General features: G+C 44.7%; 1 protein-coding gene across 1 annotated transcript in view; it reads right to left on the bottom strand.

Annotated features, from left to right (window-relative positions):
• Positions 1-1,827: 1,827 nt before the first annotated feature.
• CHST8 (carbohydrate sulfotransferase 8) overlaps positions 1,828-26,876 on the bottom strand; it is a 211,408-nt gene continuing 186,359 nt past the window's right edge. The window contains exons 3-4 of the mRNA XM_020985023.2: positions 9,358-9,389; positions 1,828-7,445 (exon numbers count right to left, since the gene is read on the bottom strand). Coding sequence (XP_020840682.1) covers positions 6,309-7,445; positions 9,358-9,389 — 1,169 coding nt within the window. The 3' untranslated portion in view covers positions 1,828-6,308. The remainder of the gene's footprint in view (positions 7,446-9,357; positions 9,390-26,876) is intronic.

Genomic DNA, 26,876 nt, shown 5'->3' with positions numbered 1-26,876 from the left:
TAACACTGCTTCTGGAAAGGGCATGTCCATTGGCTGCCTTATACATGAACTCCCCGCCCCTGTGACTTCCCAGGCCAAAACTCTTCCCTGGCCACTCCTAGCCTAGCTGTATTATCTTCCCCTGCTATAATTTGAGCTCTTTGAGATCAGGGACTCTCTTTTTGTATTTATATCCTGTGCTCAGCACATTTCCCAGCACATTACCAGTGCCTAATAAATGTTTTCCCCTGAATTTATTCATTCCTAGTTCAAAGATCATTCTCCAAAGAAAGAGAACACAGAAGGAAAATAATAGTCAAATAGTTTAATCTCATCACTCTTGCCATTTATCGTTATCCCATCCCCCTCAAGCAGGATAATGGATAGAATGTTGGGTGTGAAATCAGGAAAATCTGAGTTCAAATCTGAGCTCAGACACTAACTAGCTGTGACCCTGAACAAGTCATCTGACCTCTTTCTGCCTTGGTTTCTTTATCTGTAAAATGAGGATAATAGCACCTACCTCAGAATGATGTGAGAATTCAATAAGATATATGTAAAGCTCTTGGCAAATGCCTGGTGCATAGTAGATACTTATTAAGTACTTATTTTCCTCCCCAATTGCATCATTCTCCTCTTGCCGCCAGCATCACTAAGAACTACCTTTTTTTGTTGTACTTAATATTTATCAGCAGCCTGAGTTCTAAGAGGGCTGTGCTACTATTTTGTACCCATCCTTAGTTATTTGCTTTTGTTTCCATTTATCAAACATGTATTTTTAAAAAATCTGAGTTGTTCAATGAGTTCTTTGTGCAGTCACATTAATCTCCTTAGACAACTTTCTATTCTCCTCTTATCAGAATCAGTCATGCTTGTGTCTTCAGAATTTCATTTTTAAAGTGCTTTCCAATCCTCCTGGCCTGATTTCTGCAGAATATTAGTCCATTGGGTCCTACCTAGCTTTTCTTTGAACTCTTCAAAATTCATTTTCCTCCAATCTTGAGTTTATGTCAGACTATTCCTGGCTCTTCTCTCCTCTATTATGAACTAACCCCCCAAATTCCCTTCGCTTTTGGCTTAGTGATCACTTCAGCTGCCAATGACCAGCTGGATGTGGTCCATCTAACGGCATATCAGAGTCTAGACAAGAAGCGCTCTTCATCCTCTTATTTTTTCCTATGTGGGTAATTTGACTGAACTCTTTCTTTTTAGTGATTATGGATCTCAACTAGGAGACTCTGCATTATATGGGGGATTAATGGGATTGACACCAATAGCTTCTGCAAATAGGAGCATTTGCCCCTTTTCCATTTGATTTTTTGCCCAAGATGTGAGATTATAGGATCCCACATTTAGAGCTAGGAAGGACCTTAGAGGCCATTGAGTCTAACTGCCTCCTTTTATAGATGAAGTAATTAAGGCCCAGAGAAGTGACTTGCCTAAGGTAACACTGGTAAGCAGGTAATAAGCAGTAAAGTCAGGATTCAAAGTCAGGCCCCAATTCCAAGTTCAGTATTCATTCCACTCTCACATTCTCCATGACAACTGCAAACACTTTTGGTGACCTTATGTCTCCCACCTGCTTCACTTCTTGCCTTATAGTAACAATTCATATTTGTTAGCCAGACCCAAGTCCATATTAATGGTTCCTTTTGTTGCTTCCTCTACCCTTAAAGAATGAGATTATCAGTAAGGCAAAAGTCACATTTCTCACCTACTCTACTTTTTTTTTAATCTACTCTACTTTTAAGTGACTTTTGAGCATCAGTAGATATTTAGATCATTATAATCCTGAATCCCTGCAATGTCACCTCTTGATACTAGTTTACTGATCTACTACCTTGTCTAATTTCTTTTTTCTTTTAGGCAATTGGGGTTAAGTGACTTGCCCAGGGTCACACAGCTAGTAAGTGTCAAGTGTTTGGCCTGAGGCCGGATTTGAACTCAGGTCCTCCTGACTTCAAGGCTGGTGCTCTATCCACTGTGCCACCTAGCTGCCCTGCCTTGTCTAATTTCTTCTGTCCAGGTGGCTTGTGGCATATCATCATGACAATATCATTTTTCTTTCTCCTTCTTTTCATCCATACAGACTCTCCACCATGTTCTCCCTTCCCTACCTTGGGTTCCTGAATTTCCTCGCCTGAGGCTATCTTCTTAATTTACAATGAGACTTCACCAGCCAGTCATTTAATTCATACATTATTCCCTTAAATAAGGTGTATCCTTCCAGATGCAATGCATTTGAATGTAGACATGTGAGGCAATAGGTCTTATCAGTGTCTCTCTTTTTGGATATTGGCTTCTAGGAATTAGGTCCTTTCATCTATTTTACTTTTCATGGTGTTATCTGCCACTCTTTTCAATATTAGGTTTGGCAGTTCTTTGTGGTCAGTTTCCTCTTTACCAATCCCCTTTTATCTTAAAGCCCTTCTCATCAGATCTGTAAAATGCTAGGAAAATATGCTTTTACTAGCCCTTTTTCAGAGTATTCCATCCTTGGCCAGAAACTTATCACTCCCATATTTTAATATGTGGTCCAAGAAATCTGTATCTCATTCTCATACATCATCTTTTTAGCCAGCTGTTCATTTTCCAAGTACTCCTTTCCTTTCTGAATCCCTGATCTTCACTTGGCAGTAACTGCTTTGTTGAAAAACCCTTTTGTGCCTTTAAATAGGGATCCTCAACTTGGGGTCCCTGAACTTGTTTTTTTTAAATATTGATAACAGCATTTCCGTAAAAATTGGTTACTTTTGTAACCCTACACATCTTATTTTAGTCATTAAAAAGATTATTCTGAGAAGTCCATAGGCTTTACCAGATTGTCAAAGGGGCCCATGACACCAAAATGGTTAAGAACTCTTGCCCTAAAATCTTCAATTTCTTATCTGAGACTTCACAATCCTTAGCCATACTCTCTAGATTACTTCTGGTGATATCACTGAACCCCATGTAAATCATCAGGACTGGCTTGTGGTTGTCAGGTTTGATAGATCTCAGGAGGCAACCCATCACTTTCTGGATACACACCCCAGGAGGACAACAGACTCCTCTATTGTTCATATCAGGTCAACAAATAGCTTCCTCAGTGGCCTTTGGTAAGGGTGCTCATCTATTCTTTCTTTGACCATCATTGGATGCCCTCTCACCCAATGGCGCATGTGGATTGATGCCATCGTTCCTTGCAGCCAAAGTAGTAACTTCCTCCTGAGAAGATCCATTTCCATCCTTCACCAAAAGAGCCTTACACCTGTTACTGAGCTCCAAAGGTTCAGGTGTTCTTTCCTCCCTTCTCTGTCATGCTATTCCAATCTCTGACCTCCTGATACTCGTTAGAATTCCCCTCAGCTTCCTCCTGTGTTTTTTTCTTCCTAGTTTCCTCCTTGAAGCACTTCATCTGTTCTTTTAAGGAACACTTCATTGTCCCTGATAACTTAGAGAGGAGAGATGTGTTTTTTCAGCCCTTTCACCATCTTCTCTGGGAAAGAGATCAGTTTGTACTATGTGCCTGCTTAGCTGTCACTTGGTGCTACTAGAAACATAAATACATTTTCTTCAGGTTCCTGAAAAATTCTTACCTTCTATACCTTCTTGAAGTCTTCTGACTTCTTTTTGGTAGCTCTTTTGACTAACCCTGGGGCTTAATTGTTATGCTTGTTTGCTACCCTGGTGGTTCAGTCACGTTGGACTCCTGATAGAAGTTTAATTTACTTAGGGCTGACTTCCTTCTTTCTAAAAAGGGAGAGCCTATCTGTTCAGCTGCCATTCATTGGCAATTACCACACTACTGCCATGCCCAAATTCTGAGAAGCAAACAGAAGCCAATCCATAAGGAAGAAGTCCAATTATCTAATTAGACATACCCACCCTTACATCTCCTTGCTGATCGTCAGCTGTGTTCCTCTACTTGCCTGGTTGCTTGGCTAGCTAAAGTTGAAGTTGATGTTCAGGTTAGGGTTAGTCAGGTTGAAGGTTAGAATTATTCTAGGGTTCAGGCCAGGGTTAAGTTGGAGGCCAAGTTTCCAATCAGAGTTTCTTGCAGAGGATGGGGTTCTAGACATTTGCCCTCAGCAGACGGTTTGGAGGTTGATCTTATGGAATAGGATTCCCCACTCCCGTAGTTGTCATCTGAGAACAAACTGAGACTGGTCCTCCGAAACCACTTGGTGTCCTCTAGGTCTGTACTTACCATCCTATAATCATACCCTCTGCTCATGATGTATCTCCACCTTCCCTCCTCATTTCCCCTTTCTTCCGCCATTTTCTCTAGTCCGTGTATAAATAAGTTACTGGTCATGAATATTATTAATAAGAATAGGAATAAGCACTGATCAGAGCTTGGCCTGACCTTGTATCTCCACATATTTTGAACTCCAGCATAATTTGGTCTCCATCCCAGGTAGTCTACCCTTTTCCTTACTCTCTTCTCTCCTCCCCTTCCCTCTCCTGCTATCAGCACAGCTATCTTCCCTCCTCCTCCCCCTCCCCCAGAAGCCCCTGCAGGTGTGATGCTCTGTCAAGCTGGTCATTCAGTCGATAAGCATTTCTTAAGTGCATTCTACATAGCAGGCACTGTGCTAAGTGAGTCTGTGGATGAGTGACTCCTGGGGTGTGTGGCTGTTGAGGGGGTAGGTGAAGCCTCTTGCCTCAGCTCTAGGGTCTAGTTTCTCAAAACTCCCTTGTTCCCATTCTTTAGGCTGAACCTTCAAATCTCAGGACTATTCATTTTAACTGCCCAGGAAAGGAGGTTATCTCTGAAAGCTGAGTGGTGATGTTTGATTGAAAGCTGCCCATTGCATGGGCTGTCTTCAGGAGCCTTTTGTTGTGTCTAGATGGTTATGAACTGTTTTCTGTGAGACTAACAGTGCTTTTGTGTCCGAATGGTTGAGGAGAATTTTCTGAAATAGGCAGTGTTTTGGGGTGTGCTCATGTTTAGTGGGGGTTTGGTGTGTTGTTGATGGTACTTGTATAGCACTTGACATGCGGGTAGTTATTGGTACTGTGGGTACTGATGTGTAGGGGGTATTTTGTGTGATGGATGGTGCTTATGCATGTGGATAAGACCTGGTGACAGGGGGAGGATGGGAGGGTCAATGCTTCAGGGATTATGTCTCAGGTGGTTTGGGGATAAGCTCATCAAAACTGGCTTAGAAAGCCCAACAACGACCTGTAAAGCAAATAAGCTATGACCAGGTCTACGTCAGTGGCTCAGTGACAGGCACATGGTGCTCATTCTGCAGGGCAACACTCACAACCTTAAGCAATATACCTAGTGACATGCAGCAACACCATGACAGCCTTACAGTGGTACCCTCACAGGAGTGCACACAGCCACACCATTCCACAGTGACACAGTTATACCCTCACAGCAGCCACAACCCTGAACTCCAGCTCACACTGGTAAACCTCTGTCCACTCAGCTGGACCGACCATCTTTGTCTGAGGAAATGATGGGCCTCGCACAGATCTAAGGAACCAAGTGTTTGCAAAGGATGAAAAGGAGCTTCGTGGATTGGGATGGTGACTTGGGATGCATGTGTATGTATGTGCCACCAGGTAAATTAGGAGGCAGGAGACCCAATGCCAAGTACGAGATACCTCAGCCTGACCTAGTGCCCCAGTATCATACAAATACTAATGGGCTGGGGTAGGAGTTTGAGTTTGGGATAGGCCCCACCAGAAAAGTGAGATCTGAGAGGCCTGAAGTAGAAAGACTATCTGGGGTAGAGGGAAAGGCTGGACAAAAACCACTCCTCAGAAAACATGTGCTTTATTGGGAAATCCAATTCCACAGGGATCTCTGCCTGCAGAGCCAAAGCAAAGAGGAATATGGGGTCTGAGAATTCCTTCCCCTCTCAGCCTCCAGTTTCGCTGGCCTCAGACCTCTCTAGCTCATGGCTTCTTGGCTTTCCTGGTTGAGACACCAAGGGACTGAGCCTTTACTACCCCAAACCCTAAATGCATTCTGGGGGCTTCCTTTATAGCCTTAGAATGGAGGAGGCATTACGCAAATGCAAGGGCTAAGCTCCCTGCCCTGCATGGCTCCCTGAAATGCCTACTCACAAACCTCTCCTGAGGCCATCCCTCAGCTCACAGCGGAGGACGGCCATGGCCCTGATTTCTTAAGGGGAGCCAGACCCCCCACAATCTTGCTGTCTTGGGCATGGTCTCGATGGACATGTCTTTCTGGGAAAGGGCAGGATTTCTGGGAATGCCAGCTCCCAGAATAAAGGAAACACTGTCCTTCCAGATTGGGCCCTATATCCGACTCAGACTTTGCCCCTGAATCTGTCCCAACACCCAGACCCTCTGCCCTCCCACCCCAGCTGTCAGTATAGGTCATCAAAGGGCTTGGAGTAATTGAACATCAAGTAATCCATGTAGTAGAAGTCATAGGTGCGCTGTCTCTGCAGGGGAGACAGCTGGGCAAAGTAGTGGTGGGCGATCCTTGTGGTTGTCCTCTCATTTGAGTGCCTATCTTTGAACCTGGGGAAGGTCAGATTCTGGGGAGCACCGATGAGGCGCAGGAAGAAGTTGGCGTCTTCCTCCATGCTCTCAAACTTGCCCACAAAATCATAGTCAATGAGACAAGGGCTGCACAGTCTATTTACATGGTCCCAGTGAATGTCCATGCCCACGGGCCGGTGCACATCCAGCAGGTACTGGATGAACTCAGAGAACCTCACCCCCGAGCCTGTCCTTAGAGCCTCCCGTGTGGCATTCACACGATACCTGGCAAGAATGGCCTTGCCAAAAACAGGATGATAGTAGCTGTTAGGGTGCTCAAATTTGTCCCGGAAAGCAGAGACCAGCCTCTCAAAGGGCTCCCGGATGAACAGCATTTTGGTGTAGGTGTTGAGGCGGTAGGAGATGCCCTGGCGGTTGAAGCCATCCAGCCTCTTCAGGGTGTTGCCATAGTGCACAGTGTTGTGCTGGATGTCTCTGGTGGAGGAGGCCAGCCCACTGAGGACCATGAGGACCCGCTTCCAGTTGGAGCAGCCGGCCTTTGGCACCTCACAGTACAGGACTCGGTACTTGTCCTCCACAAAGATGCGGGACACGTGGTAGGGCGTGATGACCCTACGACTGTTGCTCTTGTATCTGGCACATGTGTCCCTCATGATCTTCTTCCTCTCACGCTGCACCTGGTAGAGACGGTGCCAGTGGCCTTCAGGGGCTGCAGCGTCCTGGGGGCCCAGCTGAGCCAGGGTGACGGTAGAGCTGTTCAGAGCAATGACAATTGGTGTCTTCTTGATGAGAAGCCTTCTCCGGCGCTGCCGGGGCTGGACTCGGCCACCCTCTGGCCCAGGCTTTGCCTGGTCTCTCACCAGAACCACCAGGCCGTTCAGCTGCTGCTCCTGGCTCCGTGCCCCTGGGCCTGGGGAGCCCTGGGGAGTGACCTTTGCCAAGGCTCCTGCTTTACGACCTATCACTCTCCCATCTTGGCTGCCCCCTGGTGGACAGTCCTGGGGGGAGGAGGAAGAGAAAAAAGGCATTAAAAGGGACACTGGTCCTTAGTGCCCAATGACAAAGCACCCCACAGGGACCATCCTGCCTACTAAGATGAGAAGCCACAAAAGCCTCATGTTCATTACTTTACCCTCATTAGTCTTTCAGAGCAGGAGGATAAAGTAGAAAGAGTTCACAGGAAGACTTCACAGATACATATCACAGAACATCCTGGCACCCTCAGCCCATGACACATGTATCTAGGGTAAAGAGTGCTAGACTTAAGGGTGGGGGCTTGGGTTCGAGGGTCTGATCCTTACTAGCTGTGCGACTCTGGATGAGTCTGTTTCCTCTGTCAAAGAAGATAATGACACATGTACTACCCATTTCATGAAATGGTTTTGAGGAAAGTTTTGGAAAGCTTAGAGCAGAATGGGAATGGGAATGATTAATTATAGGATCATGGATATTAAATTGATAACATACTTAAGAGATTATCTAGCCCAACCTGCTCATTTTATGGATGAACCTGGCTCTTTCCTAGCTTTCTAGTCTTCTTACATAAACTTTAGTCACCTTCATATATACTCTAGCTACACTGGTTTTGCCATTCATAAAAATAATAATAGCTAGCCTTTATATGGCCCTTACAAATTAATATTTATATACTATATGTACACATACTATATAAATTTAAAGCACTTTATAAATATTATTTCATTTTGTCCTAACAAGCACCCTGGGAAATAGGTACTATTATTACTTCCTTTTACTGAGGAGGAAAGTAAGGTAGACAGAGTGACTTGCCCAGGGTCACACATCTAGTAAATGTCTGAGAATGGCTTTGAACTCAGGAGTTCCTGACTCCAAGTCCAGCGCTCTATCCACTGTGCCACCCAGCTGCCTATCAAACACATCACTCCACTCCATCTCCAAAATCCATGCCGCCTTAGTGGTAGTCCCCCATGCCTAGAATACGTACTTTTCTTACCTCCTGGCCTCCCTGCCTTCCTTCAGGACTCAACTCAAATCTCATGTCCAGCAGGAGACCTTTCTTGGTAACTCTGCCCCTTCCCGCCCCACCCATCCCTTACAGCCTTTCCTCTCAGAATACCTTTCATTTACTCTGTATACATCTTGTATGTACAATTTTTTGCATGTTGCTTCCCTCATTTGGATGTAAGCCTCTTAAGGGGCAACGACTGTGTTCTTGCCTTTTTCTATACCTCTAACACTTATTGTAATTCCTGGCCCCCAGTAAGTGCTAGCTGATTGCTTGATTGACTGAAGTGACCTAGCCAAGGTCAAATATGTACCTAGCATCTGAACTCAGAAGCAGAGTTGGGGTTTGAATGTAGACCTTCTGAATGAGACTGATGCTCTTTCCCACTAAGCCAAATTGCCCTTCTTCCTCAGGTCTGTGTCTCCTTTTGGGAGCAGGAAGAAATGGCAATTTTCATTTTACATATGGGGAAACTGAAGCATCCAAAGGAAAATGACAGTTCCATATGTTTATCTTGATTATTAATGCGAGGACTTGGATTAACATCTTGCTTCTTGTTGATGATACTAATAAGCTTGTAAGTTAACAGGAGACAGTGTGCTGGATTTTTATGTGGGGAAGTGGGCTGGTTGAGGGGAACCTCCACCTGAGGGCCCGCGGGTCCTGATACTCTATCCTGCCCAGGACCCTGTCGGTATCTGTATTAGAGTGGGCTCTGCTGGTGATTGCAATTATATAGGGAGCCACTAGGTGGAGCAGTCTCACTAGGATCCCACCAGTTCTTATCTACTGCAGTTTCTTGGGGTTCCCCACCCACCCAAGATTGACAGCCTCTATTAGCGGGACTCAGAGCAGCTGTGGATGAGGAAAGGAGAAATTCATGGCTTAGGCCCTAGCTGCTTTCCCTTGGCAGCTGCAAAACTTACGTTTCCGTAGCGCTGAGCATTATACTTTACTCCTGAAAAGAGAACAAAGAAAAGAACATGGTTATCAGGCCATCCTTACCTATATAGGCCTTGTGTGTACACGAGTGTGCATGAGCCTTTGGCCACAAGCAAACAGGCTTCATCACTGCCCACGTCCAAGACTAGCCCGGAGAAAGTCTGCTTTATAAATGGCTGTAGTGACAGGGGGCTGACTCCAAGCCAGGCACATAGGGAGGGACAGCCACAGTAAAGCTGCCAGGCATACCCCCAGAGTCTCTACTGCTTCCAAAGAGAAGAAAATCTAGGCACATAATCCAGAGGGATCTAAGTGGCTATTTGCACCAAATAACACTTTTAAGTGGCATTTTTTTCCTGTCTTTAGATAGCATATGGCAAAATGGAAGACCACCAGTACCAGAGTTTGAGCCCTAGCTCTGACAATTACTAGCTATACAACTCCCCGAAGTGAGTTCTCTGAGCCTTAGTTTACTCATCTGCAAAATGGGGATAATAATACATATACTTCCTCCTTTCCAGGGTTGTTGTGAGGGGAAGTGTTTTGTAAAAGCTAGAGCACTGTAGATATCTAAGCTATTACTGTTATTTATTAAGGGACGGGATCAGATCTGATCATAACTCTTGATGCCACATGTGAGCGATGTTTATATTTACATGACTCAAGCCATTTATACCTTACATGATTACTGACATTGCCTCAAAGGAACATAAAAGCTCAAATCGTTTTCGTACTTTCCCAATCCTACAATACAAACTATTCTTCTGTGCTTAGAGACCCCAAAGTTTCCACACCAATGACTGGATATAACAGTTCCCCAAGAAGCAGCTTCCTTTTCCTTCAGTCCAGCCTCACCTCCCCAGTTCTTTACTCCTGCTGTTCTGGACTAGCCTCCTTGCTGACTCACCTGCACTTGCACCTCCCACCCCCACCCCCATTGGGTTTATTGGAATTTCCAGTTTTGCTCTTTACCCTTTACTCTACTGGGCATACCCTCCCCCCACCTCCTCTTCCCTGCCTAGCCAAACTCTAGGCATTCTTTAAGCTCCAATTCAAGTCTGACCCCCTCCTTAACTACTTCAATGCATAATCATTTCTCCCTCCTCTGACCTTCAGCCTTTATTATGTTTGCCTTTTCATGTAAGCATAGATGACTTGCTTTTCCAACCAAGCCAGGAGTTCCATGAGAGCAGGGACTGTCTGTCTCCCCACAGGTGCCTTTAGTACAATAGGCCCCCAATAAACACTTATTGATTGAGGGAGGGAAGGACTAAATACCTCCTAGGTTTCAGAGCCATCCTCCTTGCTCCCTGATGCAGTTCCCCTTTGGTGCTCTGGACACAAGAGGTTGCTTTATATACCAGGACTCCATGTTAGAGTCCACTGGAACTAAAACTGAAGTGCAGGGGCATCTCCCACATATCATACCTGGTCAGCTTTTGGAGGGGGACTCGAGGACAAAGACAAAGGGAAGCTATTACATTAGAAAGAGGAGGAGGAAGAACCTGAAGGACTATAGGAGCCTAGGATATAGAGCTGGAAGGAGCCTTTGAGATTATCTGGTCCAATTCTCTTATATTACAAGTGGGGAAATTAAGGCCCAGAGTGGGTAACTGACTTTCTCAAGATAACACAGGAAGTGAAGTGATAGAACTGGAATTCAAACTCAGGTCTTCCAGCTCCAAATCTAGTGTGGTTGTTGTTTTCCCATGATACCACACTGCAATCGGAGAGGAGGGTATTCATATGCAAAAATCAGATCTCCTGATTTGGTTCTATATAGAAACAATTTCTCAATCTCAGAATATGGCAAATGTACCCTCTACCCTCACCAGCATCATGAATATCACCATCACTATTTTTGGCATCACCATTGTCATTACCATCAGTAGTAGCAGCATCATCAACACCATCACATTACCATTATCACCATCAATATCCCCATCTATATCATCACCCCCTTCACCATTGTTATCATCCATAACAAGCTTGCTATTGTGAGCTCCTCATACATAATAACTCCCATGCCCATGGTGTTTCTTCTGGTAACAGCATAATTACAGATCCCTTTAGCTAAAGCCCTTGTTTTACAGCTCTGATTGTGACTATAGTCATGGGCTCACTCCATCATATTTCCTTCTGGAGACTGCAGTTGTTAAATCATTTCTCCTCAGCAGTGTCACAGATCCAGAGATTTGCTTTGGCTGTCAAGTTTGTCAACATGTAGAGATGACAATTTGCATATTTACATATTCATGCCAGAACAAACTAGCTATACCGAATTGAGCCAGGAGTGGGGCTGAGAAACCTACTTTTTTTTGGTGGAAAACTGAAACTTAACTTCCAAATGACCCAAATTTGTCACTTTTGAGTAACCTCTCTCCCTAGCTTCTCATTAGTCAGACAAATATCACCTCAATTCAACCCACCAAACATCTATTAGGTACTTATTATATACAAGATACCAAGCTAGAACCCGGAGATGTAAAGAGAAAAAAAGAAACGGTCCATAAGGAACTTTCATTTTATGAGGGAGATGAAATGTACACATTTGAGTAAATGCAAAACATATGCAAAACAATTTCAAAAGGGAGAGAACACTTATAATTGGAGAGATTAGGAGATGAAACCTGATCTGTGCAATCTGAAGGGAATTAGGGATTCTAAAAGTCAGAGATAAGAGGGAGCTCATAACAGACCTGAGGGATCACTTGCACATGGAATGTTAGATACTAGAAACCACTAGCAGGTCAATTTGGCTGGGATGGGGAGTGAACAAAGGGAAGTGAAGTGAAATAGATGGACACTCTATCTGTGATGTCCCTGTACCAGTCTGTGCTACTTAAATTCCATGAAGAAAGGCATCGGATGGGTGATTCTGACTTAGAAATCTCTCTTCTGAGAAGACCAAAGCCTTGGAGAGCCGATCAAAGGAAGTTTCCAAGGTGGGTGCTTTAGCAGGATCAGAAAGAATTGGAGGAATGGAGAGATAGGTTATAGAAGAAAGCAAGCCATTGGCTGAGAGTTAAGAGATATAAGTTTTTCATTTGAGTTTCATCTGTGATTTGTTGTGCAAACTCCAGTGAGACCCTTTACCTCTATCTCACTTACTTACAGAGCAACCATCCCTCTTTCTTCTGGTGATACCGTTTTGAGAAAGAGCAGGTAAAGAAGGTCATATTTGAAACATTCGGAGTATAGAGAACATAAAAAGTTTTACCATTTAGGACATCAGGAGCACATTCCTTGTTCACTTAGGATATCAGGATCACTTTCCTTATTATTTCTAGGAAGTGAAGTTAATTTTTGTGCAGTAGCTCAGCTAGGCCATAATGGTTTACAGAAAGGCCATAGTCATACTCACTCTTTTGAGAAAGAAAACTCTAGGGGCAGCTAGGTGGCACAGTGGATAGAGCTCCAGCCTTGGAGTCAAGAGGACCTGAGTTCAAATTCGGCCTCAGATACTTGACACTTACTAGCTGTGTGATCTTGGGCAAGTCACTTGACCCTGATTGCCTAGCTGAGAGAGAGAGAGAGAGAGAGAGAGAGAGAGAGAGAGAGAGAGAGAGAGAGAGAGAATGAGAGAGAATGAGAACTCTTTCCTTGGGAAAAACTCAGTAAAGAATTTATCTGGAGCCTTACCAACTTCTTGAACCTCACTTTCTTGAGCCTCAGTGATATACTTTGCTGCAAAATGAGAGTTCATTGGACAAAAGGCAAGTCAGCTTAGAAACTGTGAGCTTTCTTATATAAAGAAACCAAATGAAGCTAAATAGGGCTGGATTAAAGCAGGTCAGAGGGCATTATATCTGTCTTTGATTAGAGACAACTCTTAGCAGCGTGTCCAATATTCCAAGATCTTTCCCCCAGAGGAAGCTGCTTTTCTGTAATTTGGATAAATGCTACAATACCCAGATCCCCTGAGAGATAAAAGTTGTAATCAATGTGTATCCTGGGGTCAAGCCAATTGTGCTGGGTCTATACAATGATTGCCTGGCTTTGGGGAATAGATTGATCTCAGGACCCACAGCGTGGATTGCCCTGGAGGTAGGGGGTAGATATTAGATGGTTATATAGTAGCTGTAGTGGTATGTATGTCAGAAATCCAGAGAGAAACATGGGAGGAAAAAGAAATGATCCTTGGACAAAAGTCCAAAAACATTAATCAAGACTACCACCACCATCAATATCACTACCATTGAGCGCCTGGTGGTGGAGAGCTACCAGGCTCCACAAGGAAGGGGAAAATGGCCCACACCAGCAAAATGGAGCAGGTCAAGGCCTCCATGCCAACAAGCATTAGATTGGGCCCATGAGTTGCTGTTCTACTTCTAGCCCTGTCTAGATAGGGAGGTCCAGTCTCCAAAAACAAAAGAATCAACACCATTATCCCTATCTACATCATAATAACTACTACCATGATCACTATGACTATCGAATCATCTCCATTATCACTGTTGCTATCATCATCCCCATCCCCATCCCCATCCCCACCACCACTATCACTACCATTATCATTATTACCATCATCATGCTTAGCTATCTACTACCACCAGCTTTCATCCCTATCATGATTCTCACTACCACCACCATCACCACCAGATATCATCACTGGGGTCACATAACTATGACTACTATTACCACTATCACCATCATCAGAATCAGCACCACTACCTTCACGACAGCTGGTCACCCACACCATCACTATTTATCACTTTCGTTGTTGCTGTTTGTCATTTCAGTTAGATTTGACTCTTCATGACACTGTTTAGGGTTTTCTTGGCAAAGATACATCTCCTTCTCCAGTTCATTTTACAGATGAGGAAACTGAGGCAAAACAGGATTGTAACTTGCACAGGGTCACACAGCTAGTAAGTGTCTGAGGCCAGATTTGGACTCAGTCCTCCTGAATCCAGAGCCAGGGCTCTATCCACTGCACAACCTGGCTGCTGCTCTCTGCCTTTTCCAATGCTATGCTTTGTTTTTGGACCGGGTTCAGGTCGTACCACCTTCAGGGAGCCATCTTATATTGCTCTGTGTGCCTCTATCTTGTTTCCCTAACTACTCCTTAAGTTTCAAGGGAAAACTCTAAGGAACAACTGTAATTACTCCTATAATCCCCGTGTACTTAGCCTGGGGCACACTAAATATCTACTGATTGGTGGTGTTGGAAATCCTATTCAATTGGCCAAGAAATAAACTTAGAGCATTATTTAAAATAATTGTTTCAGTCATTCACCAAACATTCAAACTTCCACTGCATAAGAACATTGTTGAGAACGTAGAGATAAATCTTGAGTTTAAAAAATCATCTGCACATGGGTGGAGGTATGGCCAGACTAAAAAAAAAATCTATGTACAAAATATCAGGGTGGTTTAGAGACTGCAAACTCAGCAAAAGTTAATAGTGATATGGCAGCCACAAAAATAACGGGCTGAATTATAAAAGGCATAGTGATCTCCAATCCAAGTCCAATCAACAAGCATTTATTAAGTATCTACTGTGTTCCAGGAACTGTGCTAAGTACCAGAGATAAAAAGAGAAAAATGAGCTTATATTCAACTGAGGGAAAACAACAGGTGCATAGAGAAGTTAATATAAAAGGTCTTCAAAATAGATACGAGATAATTTGCAGAGGAAGAATATTAACAACTTGGGAGATCAGGAAAGGCTCCTTGTAAGAGGAGGCATTTGAGTTGAGCCAGGTAAGGATTCCATGAGGTAGAGGTGAGGAGGAAGGGGATTCCTGGCATGGAGATAGCCCATGCAAAGGCATGAAGGTGGGTGATGGAATGTCTTGTTATGGGGAAACAAGAAATAGGCCAGCTTGGCTGGGATTTCAAATACATGAGGGGGAGTAGGGTGAAATTAGTTCAGAAAAAAATAGGTTGGATGCAAATTGTGAAGGACTTTAACCGCCCAAAAGAGGAGTTTGTATTTTGACCCAAAGGCAATAGGAGGCCATTGAAGCTTCTTGTATAGGTGAATGACACGGTTAGATCTGTGCTTTAGGAATATCTATTTGTCACCTGAATAGAAGGTGGTTTGGAGAAGAAAGAGACTGGAAACAGTCAGTGGGCTCTTATAATAGTCTAAGAAAGAGGTGATGAGAGGAGCAGCTGGGTGGCACAGTGGATAGAGCACCGGCCCTGGATTCAGGAGGACCTGAGTTCAAATCTGGCCTCAGATACATAACACTTACTAGCTGTGAGACCCTGGGCAAGTCACTTAACCCCACTGCCTAGAAAGAAAGAAAGAAAGAAAGAAAGAAGAGGTGATGAGATGAGGTACTGAATTAGGATGATTGCTGTTTGAATGGAGAGAAAGGAACACATGTGAGCAATTTTATGGAGACAGAATTGACAAGACCTGGCAACTTAATGGAAAAGGGGAAAGTGATAGTGCAAAATTGAGGATGATGGTGCTTATAATGGAATTAGGGAAGGCAGAAGGACAGAGGGATTTTTATGAACTTTGGACATATTGAAATGCCTGTGGTACATGCAGGCATTTGATGATGTGACTGGAGAGAGATGAAGGCTGGATATGTAGATTTGGGAATCGTCTGCAGGGAGATGATACTCTCATCTCTGGTTAGACCCCATCTAGGTTAATGCATTAAGTTCTAGATGCCATATTTTATGAAGAAAATTAACACACCTACGTGCACTTAGAAGAGAGTGACTGTTTCTCTTAGAGTGGTACCATGGAAAGCTCCCTGGAGGGTGAACTCTAGGGCTTGTGTGGACTTAGATCTTCTTCACTAGAAGTTGTGAAGGAAGTTACAGCAGGCTGGGCTTTTGTGGGGAGGGATGAATGGCTAGGGAAAGGTGAGATATCCAGGCATGCAAGCAGCAGCCATGATCTACTGGCAGCAGTGTGCCCTCATGGGCACTCCCTGGATCATCTTCATTTTCCTTCCCCACAGTTTACTGGATCTTCTCAACATAACTTGTTAAAAATCCACAAGGGAATCCTTTATCTCCGCCCCCCCCACCACACACATACACATACACACACACACACACACACACACACACACACACATTAAGAAATAAACAGCCATTTTCTCTTTTTGGACAGACTACATTAATAGCAAAACAGACTCACAAGCAGGAGAAGATGAGTGTGTGCCAATGATAATAAATACGACATGAGTTATCGGGGCTGCCAAAGTGTGTTTCATGTTCTGTAGTTTTCATCTATTGCTGTTTTTCTTCACCGTGTGTTATTTAAACGTTTCCTATTTATCAACAGGGAGGGGGGCTGCTGAGGGGGTCTGTGATGCCTTTTGGATTTTACGGATGCAAAGGAAGGCTCTGCTTTTTCCATGCTGGGGTGGAGGTGGTGGGGAGAAGGCCAACAGAAGGACTTTAGATATGAGTTTTACCTGGAGTAGGGACATCATCCTGTACACTATAGTTGTTTGATGTATATGAAGTGAGAGAAGGGGGAAGCCACTAAAGGATGACTTGGAATTTCAAAAAGAAAATCATCACACATTGGGAATACCTGGGTTTGTGGGCAGACGTAGGGGCTCCATCTTAATAAAAGAACACTTCATACTCCCCTCGCTAGCCTCTTGCACCTGAGTTCCACTTGTCCGAGGAGTAAATTAGTTGCTAGAGGCAGGGTGGGGAAAGCAGTCTGAATTTCTGCATTATCTTGAATTGAAATTTTGGCTGCTGACATGTATTATAGCTAATTCCAGATTAAGTTGGCCTGAAAATCTATGTAACCAGTGCCCATTCATTGCCCTCTTGTCTATTTAAATTATTGTTATTTCTCCCCTGGGTACAGATGTAAATAATGATTTAAAGAGAGTGAGGAGTGATGTGGTTCTTGAGGACTGCCCCTCCCTTTGGGAGTTCTATCTCTGTTGCCATTTTCCCATCTTTCTACCAACCAGATGTGTTACAAGCTGTGACTGCAGGGAGTGGAGAATCAAGGGATATGAATATGGACTCAAGATGATCCAGAGACCTTGTGAAAGGTCTGAGGACATGAAGAATCTAGTACATAGGTGGATTGGATTGTTCATTTTTCTTCTCACTCTCTGTCCTTGAGATTCAAACCCTTCCTTTTTTAGCCCACCATTCAGGTGGTAGCCAGGAGCAGAGGGAGGAATAGACAGTAGCCAGGGGCCATACAGACACCGTTACTGGCTGCTGTGATCACCGTGGTACCCCCAGATGCTCTGACACTCATAGCTGTGTGACCTTCAGCAAGTTGCTTCATCCTCCTGCTCCCCAGTTTCCTTATCTGCACTAGATGACCTCAGAGGAGGCTTCCAGCTCTAGATCTATGACCCCAAGACTCTAGATGCTTTGACCAAAACCAGTGACTGGGATTCCTGATTTCCCACATTACATTAGGGTATCAGAGACTAGAATGATGTGGCAAGGATGGAGTAGGGCTGGATTGGCAGCTGCCATGAAACCTCAGCAGTTGGTGAGAAGGCTGGGAGACCACCCACCTCCAGAGATTCACTGCTCTGCCACCTTTCTTCCTGCCTTGAATAATGGACCCAAGGCAAGTCCCAGATACATGAGCTTTTGTCCTGGCCTTGCCCAAAACTTTTGAGAGTGTGGGATGAGTAAAAGGTTGGAGGAAGTTTGGGGAATCTATGTGACCCAGGATTGTACTTGAAGTACTTACGGATTTGCTATGTTTAATAAACCATATGGCTTTACAAAGTAGATTGTATAATAATATAATCACATCAGGTTGTGATTGAGAAAGGGATAATCCCCTGAAGTAGGGGGTGAGTGTTCTAGTCAAAAAGATTGTTTTATAGTTTTCTAGAAGTTCAGAGCAATATTGCATTTACATACTTCTACAGTTCAGAACTTGAGCCAGTGAAGGCTTCTTTCCTGCCTTCTCACTGGTTAATTAATTCATTAGTGCGGTACCCTATTTCCTGAGCCTGGTCTGCATCATCTCAAGTGTCACTTGAGAAAACCTACCCATACTCACTGTCCCATTTAGATAGGGTTAATGTGCCTCTCTGAGACATTACCTTCTTGCCAGGGAAGGACATTGACACTAATCCTGGGAATAGGCATATTCCAAGATGCTGTCCTGGTGACCTGGCTCTGGTCAGGTGCAGTAGCAGTTTGAGGGTGCTAGGTAGCACTGCTGTCAGGCCAGGCTGGGGGCTAAGGGAAGCTATGGATCAAGACTGGAGGTGGAAGCAACTCAGAGATGCTCTGGGATTGGGTAGGGTGAGAAAGCAGAAAGCTGTCTGGACATGATAGAAGGAAAGTGAGGAGAGGAATAGGAAAAGAAAAAAAGGGAAAGGAGAGAAAAAGAAAGGAATACAAAAGGAAAGTAAAGAAGAAGAAAATCCCAGGATGATCCCCTGAAGCGGAAGGAACAGGATGATGTGGAACAAACGGTAAAGGAGTAAATGACTTTTTCCTGCATTAAGACATCACTATCCTTCAGGTCCCAATATCTTTCAGGTTCTGCCAGCTATTAGGCAACACTGTCCCTCAGGCCCCCAACAGCCTTTCGACCACAAGTGACTTTCCAGGCTCTGCATTGCTCTTGGACTTTGTATGTAAAATCAGGGTCTTCTCAAAATGCTTTTGGAAGGGATGCTGCCTCGTTTTGACTGCTCCACTCTTCAGAGCTCACCTTCAAGTCATGCTAGCCTTCCTACCATATCTCTCTTCCTTTTCTGTTATCCCTGTCCTGCAGTCCTTTAGATCTCACCCATCCTTCACACCCAGAGCTGACCCAAGTGGTCATGACTGCCTCATGTGTGTAGCCCACTCTTTCGGAGCTCAGCAATGCAGGTAGCCTTACGGTTATGGTGGCTGAGAATGTTTTAAGTCTTTCCAAGTCTGGAATATTTGGTTTCATCAGCTCAAGTTTACTGTGGGGAATTACCTCGACATTGTCGGGGGCAATGGCATCCCTCTCCCAGCCGAATGGTTCTACCTCAACCCTCAACCAGCAAAGCTACTGTGGCTGCCCAAGCCCCAAGGTCCAACTTCTGCCCTTCCAAGTAACCAGCAGGTCATACCACCCCCTCCACCTGCCTAGGGGAAGCAGCATCAGGCTGGAGCTGGGAAATCCAGAATGCTTGTGAGGGGGAGCTCGGGGGATGCAGAAGAGGGAGCTCGGGGAAAGTCTCAGGCAGAATGCAGCAGTTGGTGTCAGCCGAGTTTACAGTCATCCCTGGTGTCTCCTCGGAGCTGTTTGGGCGTCCTCATTAGAGAGTGACATTTCCTACACCTCATTTACATTCCCTAACAACTGCACCCCAAGCAGGAGCCAGCTCCAAGCCACAGATCCGGCTTCTTCCTGGCCCCATCCCTGGGAATACCTTAATTAGCATCATTAGCTTTCAGGCACTGTCAGCAGTTACTTGAAATTTCTACTTAACACCTTTCAATTATTCTCCATTGTCACATTTAGCATTTGCATAAAGCAGCCTTCGCCAGCTGACTTTGACAAGGACGGTACACTCACTCATAGTATGCAGGAGGGGGAATGAAGGTCCAGCCCAGCCTGTGGATAGGAGAACTTGAGAGAAAAGACTGGAGGCCAGAGGATCAGGGGACCGAGGCCACACATAGCCAGCCTGGAGAGAGCGCAGAGACAAATCCAATTCCACAAGCAGAACTCGGAGGATCCAGTTCAACCATAAGCTGAACCACTCCTTCAGTTCAGTTCAGTCGTGCCTGACTCTTTGTGATGACTTTCTTGTCAAAGATACTGGAGTGGGTTTGCCATTTCCTTCTCCAGCTCATTTTACAGATGAGGAAACTAAGGCAAAAAGGGTTAAGTGAGTTGCCCAAGGTGCCACTGCTAGTAAATGTCTGAGGCCGGACTTGAACTCAGGAAGATGATTCTTCCCGATTCCAGGCCCGGCGCTTGATGCACTATGGCGCCACCTAGCTGCCTAAGGTTTCCTTAGTGGCTGAGTTGCAGCTCCTCCGGCATGACATTCTATCCCCCATGCCATTTCATAGATCCCCACATGGGAATGCTCTGCCTCCTGGAATCCCTAGTGACCTTCAAGGCTCAGCTCAAGCCCATTTCCAACCTAAGGACTTTCCTGACCCCCTCCTCTAATTGTTAGCACTTTGTATTTACTTCATATTTATTTACCAGGATAGATCCTGTTAATCCTCTGGATTGTAAGTTTGCTGAGGGCATGGACTGTTTCCATTTTCATTTTCACTGGGGAGAATTCTTGGGGACATGTAACTTCAGGTTAAGAGGAAGATTTAAGGGGAAGCCCACATGGAGTGGTGGAAAGAGCCAACAGCAAGGAGCTCAGAGACCTTGGTTCTAGTTTTTGCCCTTTTGCTAATATGCCTTGAAAATTCAGGCGAATGGGGGGGCAGCTAGGTGGCGCAGAGGATAGAGTATCAGGCCTGCAGTCAGGAGGACCCGAGTTCAAATCTGACCTCAGATACATGATATTCACTAGCTGTGTGATTATGGGCAAGTCACTTAACCCTGATTGCCTTACCAAAAATTTAAAAAAGAAGAAAAAAAAGAAAATTCAGACAAATGACTTTGGAGCTCAGAAATGCAAAAGCCTTACAATCTCACCTCTGCAACCCCATCAGTGGGTTAAAGAATTGGACCTGGAGACAGGAAGATCTGAGTTTAAAACCCACCTCAGACAATAACCAGTTTTGTGACCCTGGGCACTTAATTTCTCTCTACTTCAGTTTCCTTATTTGTAAAAGGCGGAGGTTGGACTAGATGACCTCTTAAGGTTTCCCCCAACTCTGGGTTTATGTTCAAATTCTCCACTTCCTTCAACTAAGAAGCTGAGGTTACTCTCCTCCACCTTAGAATTCTGGAGGAACTGAGGGTGCCTATGGAAGGGCACATGAGAACAATGGAAGGCTCTAGGCAGAGGAGAACGAAATTTTCTTGAGCACTTTGACCTCTACATTCTTACTGACTTCCCCTAGTTGTTCATGTCCTTTCTGCCCAAATCACGTAGTATTTTTTTTTTAATATAAAGAACTGGACTTGGAGTGAATGAGATCTGAGTTCAGATCTGGCCTCAGACACTTACTAGCTGTGTGGCTCTAAGCATGTCACTTAAATCCTGTCTTAGTTTATTCTGTAAAATAAGTTTGGACTTCCAAAGTCACATATATGTGTGTGTGTGTGTGTGTGTGTGTATATATATATATATATATATATATATATATATATATATATATGTATATATTATATATATGTATATATATATATGTATATATATATATACACACACACACACACACATACATACATACATACATATATATACACACACTCATATACATAAGTACACAAAATTATATACACACATGTAGATAAATATATATATATATATACACATGTTACACACATAAACATTTCTCCTATAGAATGTAAGCTTCTTGAAGACAGAAACCATTTAGTATAGTAATTGATATGTAGTAGGCACTTACTATATATGCTTAATTGGCCAATCTTCACAAAAACCCTGGGGATACAAACCAATCACAAAATGCATGCTATATATATCCAGTATTGCACTATATCTGAGGAATATGTAGAGACTAACAAGACAGAGCTCTTACCTTTGGGAGCTCAGAGTCTGTTAGGGGAGACAAAATTCACACACAGTAAAAATGAACTCAACACCAGGCGGTGTTCTGTAACAGGGAGCGGGTTGTTTGTCATCGATGGTAAGAGAAAGGAGAGATCGATGCAGGCTGAGATGGCCAGGGGAGGTTCAGAGGGGAGGTTAAGGTGGACCTTGAGGGGCAGGATACCCTTGTGCTGCTTGAGATGGGAGGGAAGACATTCTGAGACAATCTGCCTGGATCTGCTTGGTTCACACAAGCAGTTTAGATTTCAAGTCAAATGATTACCAACCTCTTTCTGCTCCTCACTGTGTTTCGAGCTCTGTGCTTGGCTATGCTGGGGGGAGATAACCCACCTGAAAGGAGGGTTAGACCTTGTTTGGCTTGGCCCCAGAAAGCACAACGAGGCACAATGGGGGTTTGCAGGGCGTAAAACAAAGCTCTTGCCTCTTCCGCTCACCTTTTGTTCTGACTCAAACCTTTTGAAGGATCTCAGGAACTTTTTTAACCCTGAGCTATGTATAGTCATCTAAGACAAAGGACTCAGCCTAAGAAAGAAGATTTAACCATAGTTGAGGGGGATTCTGCCTGGATTTTGTTAGCTTGATGTAGTCTTTTGTCTTTCATTTTCAAAGATGACCAATGACATTCACAGGGTGATGTCTTGACTTGTGAGTGAATTGGATTTAAGTGAGACAGAGCTGTGTAAAGTCATCAGCTTCACTCTCTCTTCCAGTCATAGAAGTCCAGCGGTAAGACAAAAGTCAGGACAATGGGCAATGGCTCGGGTTGCAATGGATGACCTTGGCGTCTTCGATGCGTGACCAAGCTCTAAGCCCTCCACAGCACCTGCTTTAGCCTCCTCAGTGACTATTGGAACAAATTGTTCTCATCTGCCCATTCCACCAGGGGAAGTCTTCACATGCTTGGGGTAGACATCCCCCTAACTCACCCACAGGTTTGAGGCCTGCTACTTACCTTCAACATATGCCAAGACAATTTTACTGGGGTCTCTCTGTGGCACATGCTACAGCTTCTTGGAGCCACCCACAGGCAAGAGTTGGTTGAGAAGTGGACACCAGAGGTGGGTGAGCAGCCCTGAAAACGGCTCGGCAAGTCCTCCCACCAGAAGTGCTAGTCCTCCTTGAACACTGTTATGACTAGACATCTGCCCTGATGGGGAAAAGTTTCTGGCCACAATACTCTGACAGACTATAGTTGAGATGGGCCCGAAGAGATGAATCCCAGAAGTTTCTAGACAGTGGGGAGTAACGCCAGCCAGAAGTTATGTCACCATGAAACTACTGAAGACTAGTGTAGCAATGCCCAGCTAAGACTATGAGCCCCACTAGCTAGTCATCATGAGACCAGCAGAAACCAATGGGGAAAAAAGCCCCCAGTAGAGATGTCCCTCCCAATGCTCTCCTGAGAGTGGCACTAGGTGGCGAAGTAGATAGAGCGCTAAAACTGCAGTCAGTAAGAACTGAGTCTAAATCCATTCTCAGACACTTACTAGCTTTATGACCCAGGGCAAATCACTACTTTTGTCTACCTCAGTTTGCTCATCCTTGGGGATGGGGAAATGGGGACAGTACCTGCCTCTCAGAGCTGTTTTGGAGAGAAAATGAGACAATATTTGTGAAATGCTTTGTGAGTCTTACAGCACCATAGAAATGTTAGCTATATCACTGGAATAGAACAGTGGTCCTGTATCCCTGAGGCATGAGTCTCTCCTCTAGATGTGTGCAATGACCACATGCATTGCCTACCTGTGTGCCTTCATGTATGATACCTATTCGTACCCACTCTATCCACCAAGGGTAAGTGTGTTTGTGGGAATGTATGTTCCGGGCTTGTAGGTGAGAATATTCCATTACTACTTTTCCTCTTATGCTGCTTAATTGTCTTTGCTTGAACTGTGTCCCCTGACTAACCAGAAAAGAGTTAGGGGATCATGAGGCCTCACAGAGCACCTTGAACCTGGCGTCAGTATCCTGGGGGCCCCACATGTGAGAGAGGGTACCCCAGGTACCCATCCTACTAGTTAAAAGCTCTCCAGAAATGGAATGGGCTCTATCAGGAAGAAGTGGGTTTACCATTCAAAGGTTTTCTAGTGGAACCTGGCTCACCATTTATCCACAATTTTGTGGAGGGAATTCTACAAGATGTAGCTTGAATTAAATGGTCTTGGAAGTTCTTTCCACGTGATTATGTGACATAGAACCTTCTCCTTTGGAGCTCACAGTCTATTTGGGGAAACCAGACTTGCATATACAGAATACCTAGAGATCTGGAGAGTAGTAAGAGAGTGTAAACACAGAGTCCTGCTGGATCCTCCAAATCCTCTGCATGCTTGGTTTCTGGGCTTGTCTTCCTGGTACGTGCCTGCTTGCATGATGGGACTCTCTGGCCTCTTCCCTTAATCTCCCCAGTTTCTGGCATCTTCTTGAGGTCTCCCCATTGACCCTCTGGTCTCTTCTCTGCCCCTCCTCAGCTATGCCTTGAGACTGTCTAGGAACAGTATGAGGTTTTGGAGGCCAGGTTCTGGGCCCCAGGGGCTATGTGCATGGATAGACTTGGGAGCTAGGGATCTTTTTTGATGAAGGTGAGTTGGTATGGGGAGAGGCATCCAGAGTGGCACCCAAGAGAATAAATAAATTCCTTGAGCTTAGGGGCTGATTTTTCCTCCCTTTGTATCCCACAGTGCCTTGCTAATAGAGCCGGGGCTTAAGTGCCTATCGAATGGATAAACAGAATGAACATTTCTCTTTAGGCACGTATGCCTTTGATGGATGGGCTGCGGACAGTGACCAACTTCAAATCTAGAGATTCTCCTGAAATGGACAGTAAGGTTGGATTTCTACTGAGGGACACATGATGGAAAAGTCTGCTCTGTGAGTAGCTAAGACAATGATCCATAGACAAAGATATGAATTCGAGCTGAAAGGAACCTCAGAGGCCTCAGCTAGTCCAACTGCTTCCTTTTACAGAGGAAGAAATGGACGATCAGAGAGGTTTAGTGACTTGCGTAAAGTCACACAGGTAGTAAGGGACAGAAATGGGATTCAAACATAGGCCTTCCAACTCCAAATCGGCATTGGACCATGTTACCTTTCCTTCTGTGATAGTTCCAAGAAATAACTCTGGCCTTCACCTTCTGACCTTGATAATAACATTTTATACACATTAGCTTGTCTGATTTGGTGAGTTGGGCAAGACAAACACTATCATTTTCATTTGCCAGAAGAGGAAACTGAGGCTCACAGAGAGGAATGTCCAAAGTCACAAGTGAGCCAGTGGCAAAGCCAAAATTAAAGTGTAGATTTTCCGATTCTCAGCTTGGGGCCATTGTGTTCCCCATACCCTTTCCTTTCATGCTAGATTGCTGACTCCCATCCATAATTTAATACTGACCCAGTGCCCCAAAAGTCTCAAATGTTACAAGTCCAAAGAAAAGGAGGCAAGGATGCTTTTAGAGCATGTTCCCTCCTAGCAAAACTGCAATACCATACTGAGAGGCAAGGGGTTTGAATGGGCACCCAGATTCCAGCCTGGTATATAATGGAGGAGCGCCCAGAGGACCTAGGTTCAGATCCCATCTCTGATACTAAGTACCTGTGTTTCCTTGGGAGAATCACTTCATGGGCCTCTGTTTCCTCATCTGTAAAAGGAGGAGGTTGGACTGGCTGGCCTTTCAGCTCTAAACCCATGACTCTATGATCTAGAACCATGTAAGTGTTCATAGGCTCAGGAAAGAGAATGGTGTTTGGAAGTAGAAACCCCTCCTCCAACCCCCATCTGGATGTTAGGAATTGGAAGGGAGGTTCCCCCTCCCCAACAAGAGCTTCCCACTGTGCTGTCCCCCCAACTCTGGGAAAGGGAAATGAGTTGGTGAAGAGATATGCCTGTATGCTAAAGAAGAGGAAGAAGCCCAGGCTGACCTCCTGTTGGTCATAGCTGACAACCCCACTGTGGCTGCTTACAGACCGCACTGCACTATTACATCAATGAGTCATGGCCCAGATTTGGGGCTGTTTGCTAATTTATTTAGATTAGATGCGAAACTGAAGCTTAAACACGCTGTCATCCTCAGACACACTCAGGCAATTAGAGACTGGCTCATATTAGGGACTTATAATTCAAACGGAAGAATCTCATTAAATTCTCAATTGTGTTTATAGGAAAATTCATCTTATTAAATTCTCTGGTCAGGCCTCATAACATTACCTGGAAAATGTGCCTTTGTTTCTCCTATCCTTACCCACCTGAGCTATCTGAGCAGATTGGAAGAGTCAACCAATACATTACGACCTCTTGGTAGGTGCGGATATACCAACCCCATGAGGCGAAAGGTAGGAAGGACTCAGAGTTCCCCTTTACTGAGTCATCAGGGCCTTGCAGAGATTGTAGGGAGCTGAGGAGATGACGGTTCCTTTGGCCGGAGAGGGGAGAGCTGGACTTTAAGTCTTCTTCCCAAGGGACAGTGTCTCCTCCATTCATGCATGAAGGCATCCGACCAGCTCTGGGGGTTCTCACCATTCCCTACAGTCCTACTGTTGCACTTCCAGGAAGCGGCCCTCCCCCACTCATGCACAGCTGAGTCTGACCAACTGTGTGTATTCTCACTGTCTATCCCATCCCGATAACTTGATTTCTGGAAACGGTAAGTACTCTGCTCCTGCAGCGCGGTATCTGAGTGACAGCATACATTCTCACCACTTGCCGCAGGTCTGCTGCTTGGCTTTAAGGGATAGAATTTCCCCAACTCCTGCTTAGAGGACTCTGGGCAGAAGGGGCCACTTTCACCACTTCCCCCAGTCTTGGTACTCAGCTTTCCAGGAACAGATTTCTCTTGTTCAATTTTTGGGGGGTCTGACTGACTTGTGATCTCACTATTAGCCCTAGCTTTGAT

This window comes from Phascolarctos cinereus, unplaced genomic scaffold (genome assembly GCF_003287225.1).
Source record: "Phascolarctos cinereus isolate Bilbo 61053 unplaced genomic scaffold, phaCin_HiC Scaffold_2;HRSCAF=192, whole genome shotgun sequence".
NCBI lineage: Eukaryota > Metazoa > Chordata > Mammalia > Diprotodontia > Phascolarctidae > Phascolarctos > Phascolarctos cinereus.
This window is presented reverse-complemented; position numbering and strand designations above follow the sequence as displayed.